The 20,738-nt window shown below is 38.8% G+C and overlaps 1 protein-coding gene across 1 annotated transcript in view; it reads right to left on the bottom strand.

The window, feature by feature from the left end:
- The window catches only part of TRPM1 (transient receptor potential cation channel subfamily M member 1), a 78,037-nt gene that overhangs the window by 31,104 nt on the left and 26,195 nt on the right, over nt 1–20,738 (bottom strand). Inside the window, exons 2-8 of the mRNA XM_032194952.1 lie at nt 11,186–11,265; nt 10,600–10,795; nt 9,220–9,433; nt 7,432–7,556; nt 6,539–6,710; nt 3,483–3,657; nt 1,177–1,300 (exon numbers count right to left, since the gene is read on the bottom strand). Coding sequence (XP_032050843.1) covers nt 1,177–1,300; nt 3,483–3,657; nt 6,539–6,710; nt 7,432–7,556; nt 9,220–9,433; nt 10,600–10,795; nt 11,186–11,265 — 1,086 coding nt within the window. The remainder of the gene's footprint in view (nt 1–1,176; nt 1,301–3,482; nt 3,658–6,538; nt 6,711–7,431; nt 7,557–9,219; nt 9,434–10,599; nt 10,796–11,185; nt 11,266–20,738) is intronic.

The following is a 20,738-nucleotide window of genomic DNA, read 5'->3' on the forward strand; positions in this document are numbered from 1 at the left end:
ATAAGGGAGCATGAAATACCATTTCCCAGAGAAGTTAGAAAAATATTTTCTCAGCTTCATGAAAAAAGTTATATTACTTAATTCTAATATTTTTTTTTATAGTTGCTTGTGCTATAGGCATCACTCCTCAGTGACAGAATTAGGCATCTCAAAGAATAAAACTGCCCCACATTTCATGCTTAAATTCAATAGCAGGTTGTTTGATTCCTGAAACATCTGAGTCTGAGAAGGCTGTGGTAATTCTGTTGTATCTACAGAAATATGCAACTTTTTCTTTTTTTTTTTTTTTTTCAAAAGAAAAAAATACCAGCTATACCAGTTCTAATTGTAATAAAAAAAAATCCATTATACTATTCACGTGCTATTAAAGCACTTGCTTAAGGTTTGTATAAAGGCATGAAATGGAATTCTACCAGGACTCGAGGGAAAGGTCATATTGACATTTATTCACCAATTAGTCAAAGGAAAACACTCAAAGACCCACTTCGCCTGTAAAGGCACAGGCACAGTGAACACTATTTCAAGGCACTGTTCACAGATGACAGATGTGAATACTGAAGATTTTCTTTTCCTGAGCGCACTTTTTTTCTGCAGCTGGGTTACTGGCAGGAGTCTGAGTGGTACAGTACATAGAACAGGCCTTGTAGCAAACCAGGATCAAGCACAGCTGGGATCTTCAGGAACACTTCATGTTTCAGTTGTTTTTAAAGACTCGAATAGCCCATTTTATTGGCATGAAATGCTTTTAAAAAGTAACTACAGTTGAGGACCAAAGCTGTGCTGATGTACCCTGAATGCTTATTGCTCCTAGGAATCCTTTTTTCAATGATCTTTCCTCTACTTTCTGAAGTTGATGCTTTTTTAATGCATTTATCTAAGTGTTGTAGTCTGCCTTTTGGATGTCTATACTTGGTCTCATAGAAAAACTCCTATCACCTTACACAGGAGAAGAATCTGAAATTGGTTTCAGATTCTGGTTTCAGAGGCTTTCCAGAAGATAAAATCCCTTTCTAAGTCCAGGTGTCTAGATTTATGGATGAGTGATTGTGTATATTTATGAGCCTATATGAAGGAAAAAAAAAAACAAACTGTAGCCCTGTGAGAATGACACTTGAAAGTACTTTACAAAAATTGGTCAAGGAAATTATCTCTGTGAACTACTTTTGTAACACTTACAAGTTCCTTTTTTTTCATGCATTCCATAAGAATGACAAACAGCTGATGAGCTTGATTCCTGCTGTAGTTGAAGGTTTTCTGGATTGTAACTAGTAGCTGGTCCCTGAGGGATTCACTTATTACCCTAAATGAAAAAGGAGACATAAAACATTGACAGAATTAATATACATGTATGTTATGAAGGTCTATGCTTGAGAAATATTTTTTCATGCACCAGTGCAGTGACTTCATTTTGAAAATAAATGAAAATACACAGGATCTCTGCATTCAGTATGGGTAAGGCTGATGATTTCATGAAAAATTAACAGTAATCAGGAGATTTATACCCAGACTGGCACTTACGCATCCCAGCACCTTAATATTGATTGAAAAATCAGCAGGGAACTTGAACTACCATTTTGCCCTTGAATATTGTATCTGTATTATAAGGTAGCTATTATTCTTCCTGTTTATGTATATATACACTTTTGTTAAGAAGTTTGGCCTTCAGAATTTCAGCAGTACACTTAACTGGACCCCTACCTTTGTCTCTAAACACTTCAAGGCCCTTTGAGTATAGCCAGAAAACCCAAACTATTTCAACACTACTGGTATGTCACCTTGGTTATTCTTTACTTCTTAAACATAGAATTTATTTGCTAGAGTATGTGAAACCTTGTAATATCAATTGGGAAACATATAAACCAAAGGTGATTAAAAAAGATAGATTGAAAACATTCCAGAAAAGATCAGAAATGATTGATCTCATAAAACAGTCTGAAATAGAGCTCTTCAATTTCACTCATTTCCTAATAAAACACACATATTTTCAGATGATAGCAAACAAAACCAGAAGGCATTTAAAGCAATGACACAGCTGAGCCTGCCAAGTGCAGAAAAATTCAAAGTTTATTGTTAAAAATGATTTTTTGTAATTTGATAGAAGGGATGCCAGAAATTTCTCATTACAGACTTGCCTTACCAGGTGAACACATTTATCTCATCATCATTATTGGAAAGGAAAACTGGACACTGCATTATGTGTACTGGGAAATAAAGTCATGCAGTGAGCAGATCTTGTACAGATTGATCCTAATAATCTCTTTCAATTACCTGTGAGCTGATGGGAAAGATGGACGAGAAAGAAAAAAAAAAAAAAAAAAAAAGGCAAATTTGATCTAAGCTAAGGAGGCTTGTTCAATAGAAAGAAAGGTGCTGAATCATAAATAGCTGGTAGGATTAAAGCTGTACTATATGCGTACATCCAGCAGAACTGTTTTTCCAATTCAGCACATGACATCTGCACTGCTCGACAGTAATAGTTGTCTGCTTAATATTTCATCCAATCTAAGTTTCAGTGAAAAAAATTGAAAGTATGTCTCTGTCAAAGAAACAGAGACTGTTTCTTCAGTGTAAGGAGGGTGTGCTGTACCCTAGGGAAGAAAATACATTATATTTTTCCCTGAATCTTAATATCAGGATTCTATCTTCAGTAGCAACAGTGGAAACGGGGAACATGTTCATTTGACTGGAAGAAGCAATACTGAAATAAGAAAATGCAATACTCTGCTTCTGCTTGGAGTATTTGTCAGGAGAGATCTTTTACTCTGCAATGCAATGAGCTTTCTGCTGCAAATACAGGTTTCAAATCTTCTTTAAACAAACTGTATTCTACCAACCAAAAGGACAAACAGCCAATCATAAAAATTACAGCTTCCAGAAAACACTGCATTAGAAGCAACTGTTACAGCAGACAGGAGGGCTGTGAAGCAGAATGTTCCAGACAGCACCCTCCACTCTGTGGCACCAAGCAGCACTAACTGCCATGAGCAGCTGTCAAAGAAGCAAGAAACAAAGGAAGAAAGCCCAACATCTGGTCAGTTGGTCTGGCAATCTTGGAGCATCAATGTCATTCATACAACATGCTAGGCGCCGGCAGTACACATTTTGAAAAGATGTGAACTAATTAATCACAGTCCCGGCCTGAGAAAAGGAATAATTCTTGGGAACCGCTTGTTTCTCACTTTTAAAGCACCCAACCCAGCAGCAAGGACAGCGCAGCAAACTTTGGTGGAGCTTGTATGACAGTGTACTGCACTGAGACCAAGCTTATTTTAATGGACCACCAAATACATTCCAAGTGCTAACAACTTCCACTCATTAACACCAGGACTAAGAGCAAACAGGCATCAAAAGCTGACTAACAGCAGAATACTTCTGTTAGAAGCATTTTGTCCCTGAGCTTTGTTTTTACGAAGCTTTTAGAAGAGCAAGGCATTGCGCCCCCTGAGCAAGATGTAGCTTTGGTGAAGATCTCACAATCTTACCCTCCTTCTTCTGAATATTTGTGTGCAAATGACAGAATATCAGATGCTCGTCCGCTACCATCACATATCACAACAGGAAGAGGAGGTTCTTCTCGTAGACACTCCAGGACAATGGAGATAACATTAGGACCACCTTCCACGATAAGTCCAACTACAGGAACACCTTGTCCCAGCCCTGAAAAAACAGAACAGAAACAAAAAAGAAGTGTCAATAAAACCAAGGTTAAGAGGTTGATATGTTATGAAGGGATGTGATTTGGAGATACCCTTACAGAAAGATGTCCATACACTGTTTCATAACCCCAAATAGAAAAGTCTAAGATATCTCTTTGCCCTTGTAGTTTAACCTGGCAGGCAGCTAAGTACCATGTAGCCATTTGCTCACTTCCTGCCAGTGGCATGGGGGAGAGAACTGGGGGAAAAAAAAAAAAAAAAAAAAAAAAAAAAAAGTAGAACTCATGAGTTGAGATAAAGACAATTTAATAGGAATGAAAATGGAAAAAAAAAATACAAAAAACAAGTGATGGACAACGGTTGCTCACCACCAGCCAGTCCCCAAACAACAGCAGCTCCTCTGGCCAACTCCCCCAGTTTTATGGTCGAACAGAACATCATATGGTATGGAAAATCCCTTTGGACAACTTGGGTCAACTGTCCTGGCTCTGTCCCCTCCCACCTTCTTGTGAACCCCCAGCCTCCTTGCTGGCAGGGCAGTACGAGAAGCTGAAAAGTCCTTGACTTAGTGTCTGAAATGTCATTGTGTTATCAACATTATTTTCTTCCTAAATCCAAAACATGGAACCATACCAGCCACTATGAAGAAAATTCACTCTATCCCAGATGACACAGGACACCTTGCTTTTCCGTCAGGTTCATATTGTTCATTTGTTCACTCAGTGATGGTGAAATGTTTGTAATCTCTTTCAACAGACACCATGCAGAGATAAAACAGCTAAACATGATTCTGCTATTACTTCATTATCTTCACTATAACTTAGATGGCTCCTAAACCACTGTGCCTTTGATGCTTTAAGTCTTCATTGGTTACCTACAGGAAGTCTTCAGTAAGGTGACATACACCTATGCTTTCTCATAAGATAAAGAATAGGAATTTAGTCTCTTTATCATGAAGCTGAAATGGCTGGCCGATGGAAGAGACGACAGCTGAGCATCCCTTTGCTGTCCCTGCCTCACTGTGATCTCCAGGCATAGGATGACAAAGGGAAGCCCACAGGTCACAGGGTCTCAGTAGCCTCGGTCACAAGATCACTTGGGGAAATGAGGAACAAAACATTACCTGAAGGCTGACTAATCCCACTATTATAAGCATTTGAATTCAGTTCTTAATCTGTGAAATGACCAGTGTTTTGTAAAGATGTACTTTTTTGTACTGCTGAGTTTGCAGTTTTAGCCTTCATTCCTTTCCGAAGAACAGGAACATCATGGACAGTAACAGCAGAAGCTTCCTGACATCCTCCTGTCAATATACCCCAGCTCTGATAAGGAGTCACAGAGCCTGGGCCGGCCTCTGTGTCCATGAAATCCTTAGTGATTGCTGCTGAGATTTCCAGAAGAGGTGCCTGTGCTTGAAGCGACTAAAAAGAAACAAAACAACTCCCTGTATGTTGTTACTGGCAAGTGTACTGCAAAGCTTCACAGAACTCAAAATTTCTACACGTATTCCCAAGTAAGCCCCTTTTGTGACAAGAATCACCAAACAAACACTATTTAAATTAGAACCAATACTCCCAGCCCCAAGTGGTATTAGAAGAAATTATACAGAATATCTTGCCTCTGGGCCCTGACTTCCTTATCTTCCAAGCCAGTGCTCTCTTTTATAATGTTACAACTCTCCCAGCATTTCTGCAGATGACAAAGATGAAAAAAGCAAAGCCATGTTAGCCATTTCCAATGTCTGTCCATGGGCAACAGTGCGTGACGCTGTCTCCATGCTTGAAGGCAATAGGCATTATTTTAGTGAGTTTAGTTTCTTAAGCCAACTGTAAGCAAAAAGCAGTATTTGAAGACTTTCGAGAATGCTTTAGTATCTTTTGGCAGATCTTTTAATGCATCTTTAGTCTGTAAACCAGCTCTTTACTTCACTTTTCTGCTCTACTATAAAGGGCACTTAAACCCTATTGAAGACTATTATACAGTCCAAATGCAATTGGCATTCTGAATGTTTTGTTTATCTTATTTTTATAGGCATGCACAGCTTCTAAGGACATCTCTCAGAAGTCGGAAGGCTAGCTGGCAGAACTGATGTCTATTTTCCTGCACTTTTTAATTGAAGTCGAGAATCCAAGACTAATATATTTTTTGACTGTTTCTAATTATTTGTTTAACTTGCTGGAAAGCCACAGCTATTAGCACTTCTTATTTATTTAACATTTTTTAAAAAGTATTTTTTCAACAGAAGTTTTAATGAAAAATGCATTTTAAAGTATCTATTTTTTTTTTCTAAATAGTGACAAAAACAAATCTAGAAAGTTGCTTTAGAGAGGATGTAACAACTAGCAAAAAATTTAAAACTGCGTGGAACTCTAAATATAGAGGCACTGATGAGAAATTATCTTAGTAACTGCTTCAATAAAAATCAAAATTCAAACTGAGTTTATCTGGAAGATCACAGACTTTTGAGTGTGGTGTTTTAAAAGAAAAATTCATATAAAAGAGAAAAAAAAGTTAGTATAAACATAAAGTTAGTATAACATCGCCCCATTCTGTGTATTTACAGATGCTTAAAAATTCTTGCTAGAACTGCAAAAATACTTTGCATTCTCTTTTCCTTAAATTCTTACAGCTTTGAACCTTCACCTCACTTATTTTTCAACTTTTCTTCTTTTTTTTTTTTACGTGATCCTTACTTTTCTGGGTTTTCTATGATGTTAGATGTGGGCTCTTTCATCTAGTTTAGTCACATAGTCCTGATCAAATTCCTGCTAGGAAGAGTTAGAAGAAACATTTAATTCCAATACCCTGAAGTATTTCAAGTATTTCCCTCTACCCTCCCTTCTTTAACACATTATTTTTACAGTTTGCCCCACTGTACTTACGTGTATTAATTTTCTGGAGGGATATGTGTTTTTCCAACTGACGTCGTAGCTTTACTTCAGCTCCATATTTACCTAGTGTACCATTGTCTGCCAGAATGAAATGGGTATGGGAACTGTTGAGCACAGAGAGCTTACTTAGAGGGTTTGACATTGTTTGGTAAACACGTGTTACCTGTCAAAAGGAGAGGTGCACCTACATTAGAGCTACCAAATAAACACGAAAATCCTCCACAACATTCAACAGAAGCACACACTTTATGAGGAAAGAAATCAACCAGATGTTTGTAACTGAAAACAGAGGAGAATTAGAAAAGGAGCTAGCCTTTACACTCAAAACTTGAACTCTTCACAGCAGTGTTTTCACTGGAGAATCAGTCATATCTGTGCATTCTCCTGCATGTTCACCTACGCTCATTGATGTACTCTGCTTGATCACATACTGTCTTATGTATTCCTATCGCTGCATTAGAAAATACATTCTCACTTGGAGTCACTACTGGTTAATAAGCCACTCCTGAGTACCCACCTACGATGAAGTTCTAGAAGCAAAAAGGCACTTCCATGATTTATAAAACTCGGCACTTCCATGATTTATAAAACTCAGCATAACCGCGCTGAAGGTAGAACCTAAAACCAGCTCACACCAGAGAGGTCTCTACTAGTGAAAGTAATGGAAACCTAACTAGCTCCTTACGCACTCTGTGGTCATACATGACATCCTGTCGTATTTAAACAACAGCCTTTTTTCAATAAATTGTCCAATTTCAGCTCTTAAGCAATGCTTTAGAAACAGTGAAAATAGTGAAAATACTAATACTACAAATAGATGAACTGTGTATTTTGCTACAGAACGGACATTACTAATTAAAAAGGAATTTCCTTAAAACACTTACATCTTTTCCTATCAGATCTTCCTTGTTTTCTACAATGCCCCATGGTGCAATTCCTATGGCACAGATTCGTCCTCTGGATTTTGAAGAATGATCTTTCAAGGCATCTCCCACATGACGAATGACACCTATAGATACAAATCATTGAATTAATTCTTGACACTTTTAAGAGATTACCAAATAACAGAATTTTCTTCTTGCTTCTCACTGAACTCCCTAATTTTCTGCATTACTTTCACTACCTAAACTGTTCTTTATGATAAAATATGCAATGCAAACAAACACATGCTTATATTTTGTTTAAATCTTATTTTTTTTCACATCCTTGTTCTGAATTCACTCAAGCATTTGGAAAACTTATCCAGTTACTTAACTTACCACAGTGTAATCTGTACCAGTAAATGGAATTACACCATTCATTGTACACAATGCTGAACACATATGGAATGCTATCAGTTTACAAACTTGGGGTCTAAGCAAGCAAAAAGCATGCGGGTTATCTAATAGATGTTTTTCCACTCCAAAATTACTCTGATCAACAGTCATCACCTTCCCTTAAAGATATATCTTTCTTGTAAAAGTAAAGTCAAAGGAGCTCACTTTTATCTTGCGTAGCTTTCTGAGAGGTAATACAAAGATTTATTTCATGAGGATAGTGGCCTAGAAATATTATAATGAAAATCTGCACCTGATTGTTCTTTGAAGGTCACTTTCAATCCATATTAAAGAGAAATGAATTAGAAACCAACTGGTCTCCAAACATAATAGTATATAACGAGTCAGCTATCTTTCAACACATCTTTCAAATTCTGGACATCAAATCAACGCCACATTTTTCAGAGACTCCATGAGAAATACTAAAAACCTCCAGTGGGGTTATCTGGAGTTATGCTACACATGATGTTTTAGATATGGTCAAAAAGGAAACAAAGACACAGAACTTTTTCAGGTGGCCTGAAGACTGGAAGAAAACACAAACAGGAGATCACAGTGTCTCCAACTACTGTGGCATCATTTACACCCAACTTACAGATTTGTGTTTCAAGATCATTAATTTACAGTAATTCCTTTAAGAATAAATACCTCATATAATTACAAGTCAGAGTGTAGGTATTCATAGCAATAGGTGATCCAGGGAGACAGTGACTCAGGGACAGGGCATTTAGGATGGATAATCAGCTGATCACTAACTCTCAGACAGATCACACAGCCTAACGGCTCAGTCCTTGGCTGCATGAACAAGGAAGTGTCAAATGGAAGATGACAGTGTGTTAAGCATGTTTCACTCCAGAGATTAAAAGCTTCATCAAGCACTGTACCAAAAACTGCAGCATTTAAAATTTAAGAAAACTGTTAAATAAATAAATAAAAGGAGAGTTCAAGGCAGAGGTGTGATAAAGACTGAAGGACTGGAAAAATGTGACAGTCTTAAGGAACTCAGCCTTTGTAGTTTGATAAAAACACTGTGTATAAAAACAGGCACAGGAAATAGACTTCTAGTAAGAGAAAAACCTATGCAAAAATAATAATAATAATAATTAAAAAAAAAAAAAAAAACAGTGAAAGAAGTTAAAACTAGGCCAATTCAAAGTTGAAGATTTCTTAACTATGAGGAGAATTGACAAAATATCACATCTAGTCGTAGATTCCTTGCTACAGTGTTCCTTTTTTTGGTCTAGTGGCTAATAACTCATTCATGTAGACTTAAATCTTCTGCCTTTGGGAAAGAATAGTAGCTGAAAATGAATGAATGAATTCTTAAGTAAACTAAAAGTTCTGGGAATAGTTTACCTGTACTAACACCTCCAGTGAAAATCCAGGCTCCAGTGGTCATGGCAGCCTTTATCAGACCTTTTCCAAACACTTGCTTCAGTTTTGGTTGCATTTCAAAGTTCTGGAGCCCCCCATGGACAGAGATTAAGAGTTTGGGCAATTCTAGTTGCCAGTCTTTCACCATGAGATGCAGCAGAGAATCTGGTTTGGTGTCATATGACACACGGATATACTGCAAAGACCAACACATAATATTATCCCCCTGTCAACTGCATAAACTGTCCATTGACTAAGCACAGAATGGTTACATTAAGCCACCCATCCTGACAAAGAGTTTTACAATTATTAAGCAGCACCTTAAACTTACCTACTGCTTATGATTAAAAGAAATAGGTTGAAAACTTTCATTTTGCTATTCAGAATTTACCATTCACTTCATGATTTAAAAGCACCACTTTCCTCTCCCTCCCTTCAAAACCGACTGCAAGTGAGTGATCCTAAGCTCTTACTACAAATCTGCCCTGTTGGAAGTTACCAATTTAAAATGTCTGGAAGGTGTCATTCCTAAAATCTTGGTTTGACTGCCAAAGAGAAGCAATGATCTTCATAAGAATAGGAAACCTATGCTACATTTATCCCATTCACTGCTGACATCCGTTTCCATGTCTGCAGCAATGATTTTTAGTCTCAGTTTAGTTCCGCCTTTCTGATTTCCTTTCAAACTACTACTCTATGAAACAAAGCTATGAAACAGACTTGGGCTTATTTCTGTTTTAAAAATAACTACTACCAAAAATCATCAAGCTCTCCCATATATTTTAGATAAGCTCTTGCGGTATGACTGTTTTAACTGGCAGTCTCAGTAGAGATATAAGAAAGCAAATAGGCAAAGGAACAAATCCAGGTTTGGATCTGAGATGCAAAACAGGAAGATATTTTTTGTAAAAGCTTGAATTGCTGTTACCCATTGCTAAGGAAACTGAAAAGTTCATTTTCCAGCTCCATGAAGCCTCTTCTCTCAGGAAAGCTAAATTAACTTCTGATTTTATTAGACCTCAAACCTTAAAACAACTTCTATATCCATTCTGGGTTATTTGGCCCACAAGCTAACAAATCTAACACAAATAGATAGAACCTTGGGCACTAAGGTGCATCCCCAGCTGATATTTACTGACAGTAACTTCAGTGACAGTGTTTCCCCAAGACACTATAAGGTGCTTTCTAGAACAGTATTATTTTTCTTCCCTCTTCTCTTTTTCTCTTTTTGAGCATCCTCTCCACACCTTTCTTGGGCAATAGAGACTCCCTCTGTTTTCAACGAATTATGTACTATGTGAGCTGAAATCTTATTAAGCTAGCATATGAAATGAGTATCTTAGAGTAGCCTGTGCTCCTTACCATGGCCTTATTTGAATGTCCTCCTCCCTGGAATTCAAGGTTTCCATAGGCATCAGTTGGGTATGTCTGGGTGTGTTTGCTGACAGACCATTTCTCTGGTTGAGCTTCCACTTGCTTTGTTTCTTCTCCATTTTTATTAGCTGTTATACTTGGAGGAGGTGGAATATGCTGGTTAATGAGTTGTCCACAGCAGCACCTGAAAGTTACAATTTGAAGCAAATTTGAACACAGTATCCACACTACAGGTTTGTGACTAAAAAGCAAATAAATCAGAAATGGCATTTTCAGTTTATCATGCCTCGCTCTACTTGACTCACAGAAACAGGTCTAGGTCATATCTTCAATGCTAGGAACTAACAACTCACTGCCTCTCCTTACTGCACAGCCTTATCGTGTCTGTACAGTACATCCCATAGCTCTGTGCCGACCGGAATGCAATCATGTCTTGCACTTCTGTTGCCCTTTAACATGTCCTTAAGAGCAATAAGTAAACTTGGTCTCACTTTCACCTGTATAAACCCAAATAGAGCCCAGTTTCCTTAGTATTAACTTCTCTGTTGGCTATTGCAAAAATTTCAAAGGTTACCTGCTAATGTCTTTGCTGTTGGCAATTACATAGATGCATTCTCTTTTTGAAAAGGTTTTCTCTATCCAAGCCTTTTGACCCTTAAAGGGAAAAAAATAAGAAACATAATGAAACGGTTCTGGGGCAAATATAGTAATATTTTCATCCTGTTCTGAAACACAAGCATTGAATTCAATAAATCACCTTAAAACACCATATATATCTACCCACAAAGCAATTAAGTGATGTGAATTTTCTATGATTTGGGTAAAAATCAAAGCTAGAATATATGTAAAAACCTTTATGTACAAACACGTTGGTCTTGCAAGTACAATGCTCATCTGAAGCTCTACCGAAAATACATTTGCTTCTTATTTTAGCAAATAGCAAGTGGACACCAAGTAGTACAGAAAAACAGCGTAAGTTGTGACATAAACAGATCAACAATATTTAATCCAAACAACGCTTTAATACTGTTCCTTGTATGAAGAAATTACTTCCTAAAAAACTTTCCCAGTTTGATGATTTATCTTCTCATTTTGTCCTGTTTTAAATCACGTTCCAATCATTCCAAAGGCATTTAACTCTGAAATGAGACATGTCTAGAGGAGAAAAGTGAAAGAACATTTAGCAGAAAAAGGACAAACTCTTCAGGCATGGTGTTACCTGTGAAATGGGAAAATGACCTTGAAGACAAAATAGGATCATGTTGGCTGGGTCTGCAAACCAGATTTAATTAGACCAAGCTCACAACCATTAAAAAAAAAAAAAAAAGAAAGAAAGAAAACAAGCTGTAGGCAAGCTAGAACAGAACCACGGATCTGCAATGCTGTTAGAAAGCTTATTCTGAAAGCGCAGTCCACTTAGGCCTGGGAATGCTGAAGGGAGTGAGTTCAGAAACGGCTACAAGCCAATGTTTCCCATACTTTCTTACTTGCAAACTCTAGGGCTTGTCCTTGCAATCATCAACAAGGCAAAGTATCATCATGATGGCAATACTAAACAATATTTAGTAGTGAATTTGAAAAAATAAACTCAAAAGCAGCTCCCCTTACATTTTAAAGGAATAAAAAATGTTAAAGTACACTCACAATTTGATGGCACGGATAACTTTGCCTTGATGATGAAAGATGCTTCTTCTAAGTTTGGATTAGGGAATTAGAGTCTGAATTCATTTTTCAAGGAGCAAGCAAATGCCAAGTGCATTGCTTTAGTTTCCTCTATGAAAGTGAAATGAAACTTTTGCAGAGGCAAAAGCTAAAAATGCCATGTAAACTTTAAAGTCATCTGCAGATTTCTGTCAGCAGAAAACTCCGTCAGGCTGTCTGGTAATAGAGGGCCACTCCATCCCTGGACTAACTGCTGCACAGACTACAGCGTGATGAATAGAGGGGTGTGGCAGTTTCTCATTTTTTCTTGTCTGAGGCTGTCTCTGAAGTTCCTTTGTTCGCTGACTTGTTGGGTCCTGTCCGGCTTCTTAATTTCCTCCATTATGTCTGAAATAATAGATTATTGAAGTTCCCTCACTGTAAATAAGTTGCAAACCCAATTCCATGATTGCTGATAAAAGCTTTTGCTCCACGAAAAAGCTGCCCATAATGTGTCCAGGTAAGCTAATATTTGCCTCTCTCAGGTGCCTCTCAGCCTGAATGCCTCGACAGCCAGTGGTCTAGGAGATCCTGCACTTCTGCTCTCCACTTGAAATAGTTACTGATTTACCAAGACAGAACTGCCTCGTTTCACGTGAAAAGGAACTGTTCACCCGAGAGGAAAGAGTTAAGAACTTATTAGAAAAAAAATAAAAATATGTAGCTTACAACGTTACTTGTTTCCTAAATGACGAGGCATATATTTCAGGCATTTAGCATAAAGATCTTGATCACAAGCAGATTTTGAAGCCAAGAGGATATTAGATTTAGTATCTAAAGGCAGCATGACATGGTCAGCTGTCTTGACTCAATCCAATCTCTCTTCAAATGAGCCTAAAAAGCCTTTGTTCCCAAAAATATTTCAAAGGTTCTTTTTACACACTTTCTGGACAGGTTCGTACAAGATGACAAATTTTAGTGATAACATTATTAGAAACAGCTGAGAAAACATTTTAATTTTATAGCATTAGAGTCAAGTTATCAAGGCGCAGTTCTAGCAAGGCAGAGAAGTAAGCACCCAAGAGAGGGAGATCCACGAGGCTCTGTGATAGCAGGAGGTGGATGGCTAGAGCAAACACTTGCAGTTTTCCTCTCTGGAACCAGATTTGGCTAATTCACAGGCATTCGGGCAATTCAAAATATTCAGATGGCCCAAACCACTTTGTATGACAGGAATTACATTAGTTTTTAAAAATGGATCCCAAACCACACAGTATCCAAATTCACTGCCCTTTTACAACTCTGCCCAAGGATGTCACATGTGCTTACGCCCACTGTACTAGCTTATGGTCTTTAACGTTATAAAATGAGCTTAGCAGGATCCTGTTACAGAGGTCGCATCATTTATCCCCCTTTTTTTTTCCTTGTTAAATATATTCATTTTTTGTCTGAATAAAATTTTAGGCTTCTGTGTGGTCTTTATTAACTCCTTGACTGAGGGACACAAATGCCCAAAGCAATCCCACCTTGGGAGAAGCACTCTTCAGTATACCACTCGTCACAGATTGATTTAACCGGTTTGTGCAGAATACTGGAAAATGTAAGCTAGAAATATCAAAACAACTTGGATTTTTACACCACGTCATTGATTATCGTTTTACCTCACAGCTTGTCAAAGAACAAACTTTCCTATTTCATGTGTTTCATGTAAAAACAATTCATTAGTCACTGGATTAAATCACAGACAATACGTGTTTGGAAAGGAGCTTTCGCATCTTGGTATCAAAAACGAGCTCTACAGTACAGCTGAGCATTCATTGTTAAAAACCCTGCCACAGGAAGTCTATTATCTATGGCTACACTGAAAAAAAAACAACACATTTTATTCTCACACCTAAAAACCCCGTTAAAGCTCAGTCACTATAGGCTCTCCAGTTGGACAATACACTATGCTCCACTGGCTTATTTTTTCAGTGCTAATGAGAAGTAGGCAAAAGCAGGCATTACAGATCAGGGGAAATAAAAACTCAGCACATTTGGTCAGCCTTTGAAGTTTCACTGCCTTTGTCTGTTTAATCTGCTTAACCAAAGCTTGATTATAATCCGATGCAAATACTTGAGCAGACATTCAGCGTCAGAAAATGGGCAATTTCCCCACTTGTTTGATACAGATTCTGTACTTTTTTTTTCTCTGGAATGAAATTTGTTTGTTTGCTTGAGGGAAAATGTAATTACACATACTGTCTCTTGTGAGCTTGAAAAAAATAGAGCATTTTTTTAACAGCCTTGGAATGGGTGAATTCTGAAAGGGCTACGGCAGATCAGCTACAGTTTTCAGGCCAGTGGGAGTATTAGGCTGGCAGACAAATGGGTGCTGCCAGCAAGATAATGGCACCAACAATACTGCGGGTTTTCCACTGACCTCTAAGAAACACAAAAAAAGCAAGATCCCAAGTTGCTGATAGTAGCGAAGTTCAAACCTGCTTATTACTGCAAATCCTGAATGTATTTATCAGGGTACCTGATCTTGAAAAAATGCGTACTTCAGATGTTCAGTGGCATGTTTGTTCTCCTTTATGAAAACTGACAACAGGTCTCCTAAAACAAAAAACAAACCACTGCTAATTCTTGGTCGTCAGCCTAGAAATCAATATATTGCCAGGAAACAGTATTAAATAATCCTGTGTTTTATTACCCTCCTCATGGATTCTTTTGGTCCTCTTAGCGTTAAAAGAGGGCATTTGTCTCCTGTAGAAGAGACTGGAAATTATTGTTAGTTTGTAAATAAGTTAATAAATGAGTTAATAAAAATCAAGACCCTAAACAAACAATCTCCTTTCAAGCACTGCCATTAATAAACAAAATAATTAGTTCCACTACGACCAGCTGTCCTGGGAATACCACAAACAAACTGTTTGGTGAGAAACATGCATACATCAGGTTGCAGACACACAGGAACTCAACTGAGGGAAATAATCTTTACCACCACATACAGACAACTCCAGTTTGCTGCTGAAGTAACACAGAATTGTGTGTATTTGGCTTCGTATATAAGCAGCCATTCAATGAACCAGCAGTGGGCCTGAATTTCAGGCTACACTGAGGCAGAGCTGCAGGCTCTGTTTCACTGCGGCTTCATGCAAGAGCACAGGGCGGGCTCTGGACCAATGCCCCTCCGGAAAAAATGCAGGGTGGGAATTAATACAGGAGAGCAAACTCACTGGAAATGGTGAGAGACAAATGTATGCTCCATTGGGACACCAGAACCTGTGAAGCTCATTTGCCACGTAAACCTGCAGGACAGCAGGAGTATTTAGGGTCTCTGCAAAATCAGAACGATAACATTATTACTGTAGGAAGTAGAAGAATTTGTGGACCTGAACGTGGTCAGGGATGAGAGCTGTAGTGTCGCTGGAGCACATCCAAAGCCTAAACCCAACCAGACCTGAAACCAAACTGGTCAGACCTCTTATCTGTCATGTTCCCCAAAAAGCAAAGCTCCTTGCAACAGGGACATGCCCTTGCTGGACAGGCTGACACGACTGAATTGCTGCTCACAGCACAGGGTGGGACTTTGGCCCTATCTGGCCGTTAGAGAGCACTTGTAGGAAAGCTCCTTGGCAGCTGGGGCCCTATTAAAGAGCACACGCTCCCCAGCTGCTGTACACCAGAGAGGCTTTGCCTGTACCAGGCACAGCTGGGCAGCAGACAAGGAGGCAGGCCGACAGCAGTGCGTGCTGCGCAGCGCCACGGGCACAGATGCAATGGGGGAGTAGGCAGGGGAACTAAATGTGTTCTGCATAATATGGGGCAGGCTAAATCAAGCACAGAATAATACAAAACTGGAGCTGGCTGGGCAGCAGCATTCACATCTGCTGCAGCAATACAAATTATTTTCACCAATGTTTCGTTATGATGTGGACTGATGACTGCCAGTTATAGGAACACACAGCTGTAACCCTTTTCACATCACCTTACCAACATTTTTTGGTAATCCAGCTTGCAGCATGCTGCAAAAGGTGGCACCACCAGGGAAGTCAAATCTCAACTCTGTTGCCCAATTATTTAATTAGAATGACCTACAGAATTAAACTGGAATATTCATGCTGCATTTCAGCAGAGATGTTTGCGTTGGTGAGACAGTGAGAAAGAAATAACTGGAGATGGAATGAAATTCATGCTGTGAGCACGTGTAAGCACAATTCCACTCGTGGTGGAAACAACTCCTTTTGTAAATGCCATTCAGGTAATCACAGTCAGTTGCCTTTACTTGAGAAAAAAAAAAATAATAAAAAAAAAACAAAAACCAGCATCAATAACAAATGAGAACTCCCCCAAATAAACAATTAGGAGAAAAAAGGAAAACAAACCACTGTATCAGCAGAGACTCTGTTACCTAGGCCTTAGAAATTGATCCTAGAGAGGTTTCTACTTTAAGCTTCTGTAAACTGCAACCTGTCAATTATGCTATCCATCATTTTTTTTCACCTTGAAGGGATACTTTTCCCAAGTACCCAACTAGTCACCCTTTAAGGTGATCGGGTTATCCTGTGATGGCAGCTCCACTCTTCTGGGGACACAGGTCCTTTTCAGGGGGTCATAAATGGGAATTCTGAAAGCACCAGCCCTTCACTAGCTTATATGCAGTGCCACGTACACACAGCTTCTCAGCTTCCAAGGCAGACTTGACTCATGTCTGGCCAGCAGTACTTGCATTTGTTCTCATTTACATATATTGATGCATCACCCCTAGATTGATTCTTCTCTAATTCTCCCTTTTTCCAGAAATAAACATCTTGATTTCTTTGTAGCTGAAGAAATCTTCAAGTTGGTGTATCTGTGGTGTATTTCCAAAGCCTACAAACCATCCTTCCATTTCAGATCCATCTCAGAAATCTGTGAGGGCTCTCCTATGCAGCCAGTCTGCACAGGATCCTGACAAATTTGCACCAGACTCTGCTCTCCAGGGCTGTTGGCGTCAGTTTCTTTTCTTACCATATCTCTTCATTGCTCATTAGGATGTTACTGGTGGGCCAAAAACTGTTAAAAACGTGGGATGGTATCACATTCTGGAACTGGACTCCAATCACAAATGAGGGAAATAAAAATGTTATGGGAGATACCCTTTCTGTTCTAGGAAAAGTGTGAAATAAATGCAGCCCTACCCAGAAGAGCTGTCTTTCCAGTAACAATGCTCTTGCTTGGAGAAATATACTGCAAGTTATGTGATGAATGCCAATAGCCAATGTTGTAGATATACACAAACTGATAAACCTTCACTGAAAAGTTGATCATTGCTGAGAAAAGACAGGACATAAAACCACAATAATGTTCTTAATTTGTCGTATGTCACTAGGGAACCAGACATAAATAATGTGCCCAACTGTGAAACAGTTACGGCCTGAGAAACAAAGCTAAGTTTCCAAAACCCTGCTCTGCATGAATTCTATCAAAAGCAGTGATAAATACAACAAACCAGAGTTTTAGCAGTTACTGAGTAACTGCTGAATGTGAAGTAACAAACAATATTCTGCAACAAAGAGGATTCCCTATCTTGTTTGCTAATAAGCAAAGCATTAAAAAAGGAGTTATGACAGTTTTAAGATTCTTTCAAAGGAATGACTATTTCCTTTGTCAGGATTCTTATTCTCATCCCACTCACCCATGCTCTTCCAGCAGCCTTGTCAGGGAACCCACTGATTGCTCTGTGGATGAGACAAACACAGCACAGGAAGGACGGCAGAGCCACTTAGCCATATGGTATTTCAAACTCAGGCCAGAAAACACTCCTGCTGCTGATGTGGAAACCAGTAAACAGTGCTTCGTGTCTTCATTATGCTTTGTGGTCCTGACCTGCTGGTGAGGCAGGCAGCAAACGTTTGCTGGAACAAGAGCAATCATTTTCTCTCCCCTTGGATTAGCTTAGGGATACAGACTACAAAAGGAAGTAACAAGCTCTCTTTTCCCAAAGTTACACAATTCTGCCACGTCTCCTACAGATGCAGCTCTTTCCCAGAGGCTTGAAATGAGTAACGACTACAGCCTCACCATCACCGCAGACCTGGGTTGCTCTGACCCGACTGGATACACCCAACTCTGGCACAACGTCCACAGAGGCACATTGGAGCAATGTGCTGGCTGAGCACCGGTGCCCTACTGCGAGACAGACGCAGCTGCTTGGGCACAAAACCATACGGCCAGCACAGCTAGCACCAAGCGACCAACCAACCATTTGGAGAACAAAGCTGGAAGGCTCAGCTCAGTGCTTGCCTGCAGAGAACATACCTCATATAGTTGTTTTTTTAAAATTTCCTTTGCAAAATGCAACAAAAGTCTCAGTGACCAGGTTACACACCATATCTACCACATTGGAAGACAGCAAAAGAATTCCTGCAACAGCTCTGTCCTACCCTGTACTGTGACACATCTCAAGGACGAGATTTTCTAGGAAATGGTAACTATAGTGGATAGACTCCATTTGTTACCTACTGCAGTTCCTTCACTAACTTGTGAAGTCCTCCTGTTCTAGATGCTGGGGAGATGAGGAACACTTGTACCTGTACTTAACTGCCTTTCTGAGATCTGGTTTGGATTTTTCTGTTCCCAAAAAACCTTCAGGCTGAGGCAGACACTGCAGTTTTACTCCAAGCACCTGAGTAGCAGAACTGTAAGGAACACAAAGCAAGATGCTAGTCTGTGGGAAGAGGAGTCAGCCCTGCCTACAAAAAAACATTCTGAAGAGGCCCCATATAGCTCAGTGGATGAGTAAGGAGAGAGGGCAAGCAGCCTCTGACATTACACAAGCCTAAGTAGCCTGGCAATTACTATTTTCCACTATAATTCTTCAGTAATCCTTGTTTGAAGATAAAAGACAACACTGGTATTTAGATTTGCAGAGGCTCAGGAATTGCTTCTGTACAGCAGTACTTACCTGCCCTAACATAAAGACTCTTTGCTAGGCATATTTTTAAAGAAAGTTAGGACACACAACGGATATGTATGTGGGACATGGTAAAGAGGTTAAAAATACAATTATTCCTTTGCTCTTTGTAAGAGTTTACAGGTTACTAATTCAAAGAGAACTTCTATAAAATTTCTGATAAACCAGTTAAGAGTGCTGATTTTTCACACGTGATGTAATGGTATGGTTTGAAATCCTTTTATTGTTCTCAGTTAAACACTGGAAACCATGAGAAGAAAAAATATTTTCAGGAGAACGACTTCCTGATGTGTGAGATCCTTCTGTATCTCACTGCGTGTCTCTGAAGAGCGTGTTCTAAGTGCCCCGTCCCAATCAGCGCTACTTCAAATGCACAGCGCACTAAGCGTGTAGACTTGGAGACTTTATTATATTAACATTTTTCAGATGTGGTAAAATAAAGCCATTGTTTAAGGCATACTGCTAAGCATGTTAATAAAATACTTTAAAACCACTACTACGTAAAATTTCTATAATTGCAATATAACACAATATATGCATATCCCAGATGTCCCTAAAATCTGGACATGCTGGTAACAAATATTTACCTCCACCTTTTGCTTTCTGTGAATATGCACACTCTTATACATGTAATACAATTAAAAAAAAAAAAAAATACAGTCCATCCATTAAGAAATGAATACCATTTTGCAGCACATAAGGCTTTCCTGAAAGCAAGATTCCACAGGTAGAAATTTGTTAAATAGTTTGAACTGTTGAAAATGTTCGACTTGCTGTGGGCGATTTTACACTCAGTGAAGCAATTACTTTCCAGGCACTGGCTAGCATGGAAGCTTTAACAGAATATGCCACAGCGCAATCAGCCACATTTTGCACCGTGTTGCTTTCTGTAATTTTCAAAAAGAAAGTATTTCCAACTACTGTAACTCTTGGGCTGCAGGATCTGTACAGAATTATTCTTTGTAATCTTTTAGAAATCATTATGGAAAAACTGGAACTCAAAGGTTAAATTCTTCCTAGAGAGGATAAATACGTATGTTTCAAACACTTGCTGTATTATATACACCCGAGAGTTGCCAAGATTCACCAGGAACTTTCTGAAAATTTGAATACTCTAGGACTGAAAAAAATCACAAAAGACAAGAGAGCAAAAGGAGATTTCAAATGAGTCTGTAGCTGTTTATAGATAAGAACAGTTTTCGGAAAATGGGGTCAACTTTCTGTCCAGTCCTTATACCATGTAAAACCACCAAACCTGGGAGTGAAAAGAATTCAGTGGTACAACAGAACCAGAGAGCAGTATCTCCAGTGATGTTCCTCGATGGTTTTGTACGGTATGTAACACAGAGTTTGTCTCTAAAGAGAGAGAAGATCACACTTCAACAGCTATGATCCAGGAAACACAGGAGATACTCTGCCTTTACGGATACACAGTGTCATTTACGGATCTCAAATATTACGTGTAACTCAGCAATGGATTTGTCTTTAGAGCATTAACTGCAATGTACCATTTGAATTAATCTCAAACTATTACCATTAAATTTCA

The sequence above is a fragment of the Aythya fuligula genome, chromosome 11 (assembly GCF_009819795.1).
Source record: "Aythya fuligula isolate bAytFul2 chromosome 11, bAytFul2.pri, whole genome shotgun sequence".
NCBI lineage: Eukaryota > Metazoa > Chordata > Aves > Anseriformes > Anatidae > Aythya > Aythya fuligula.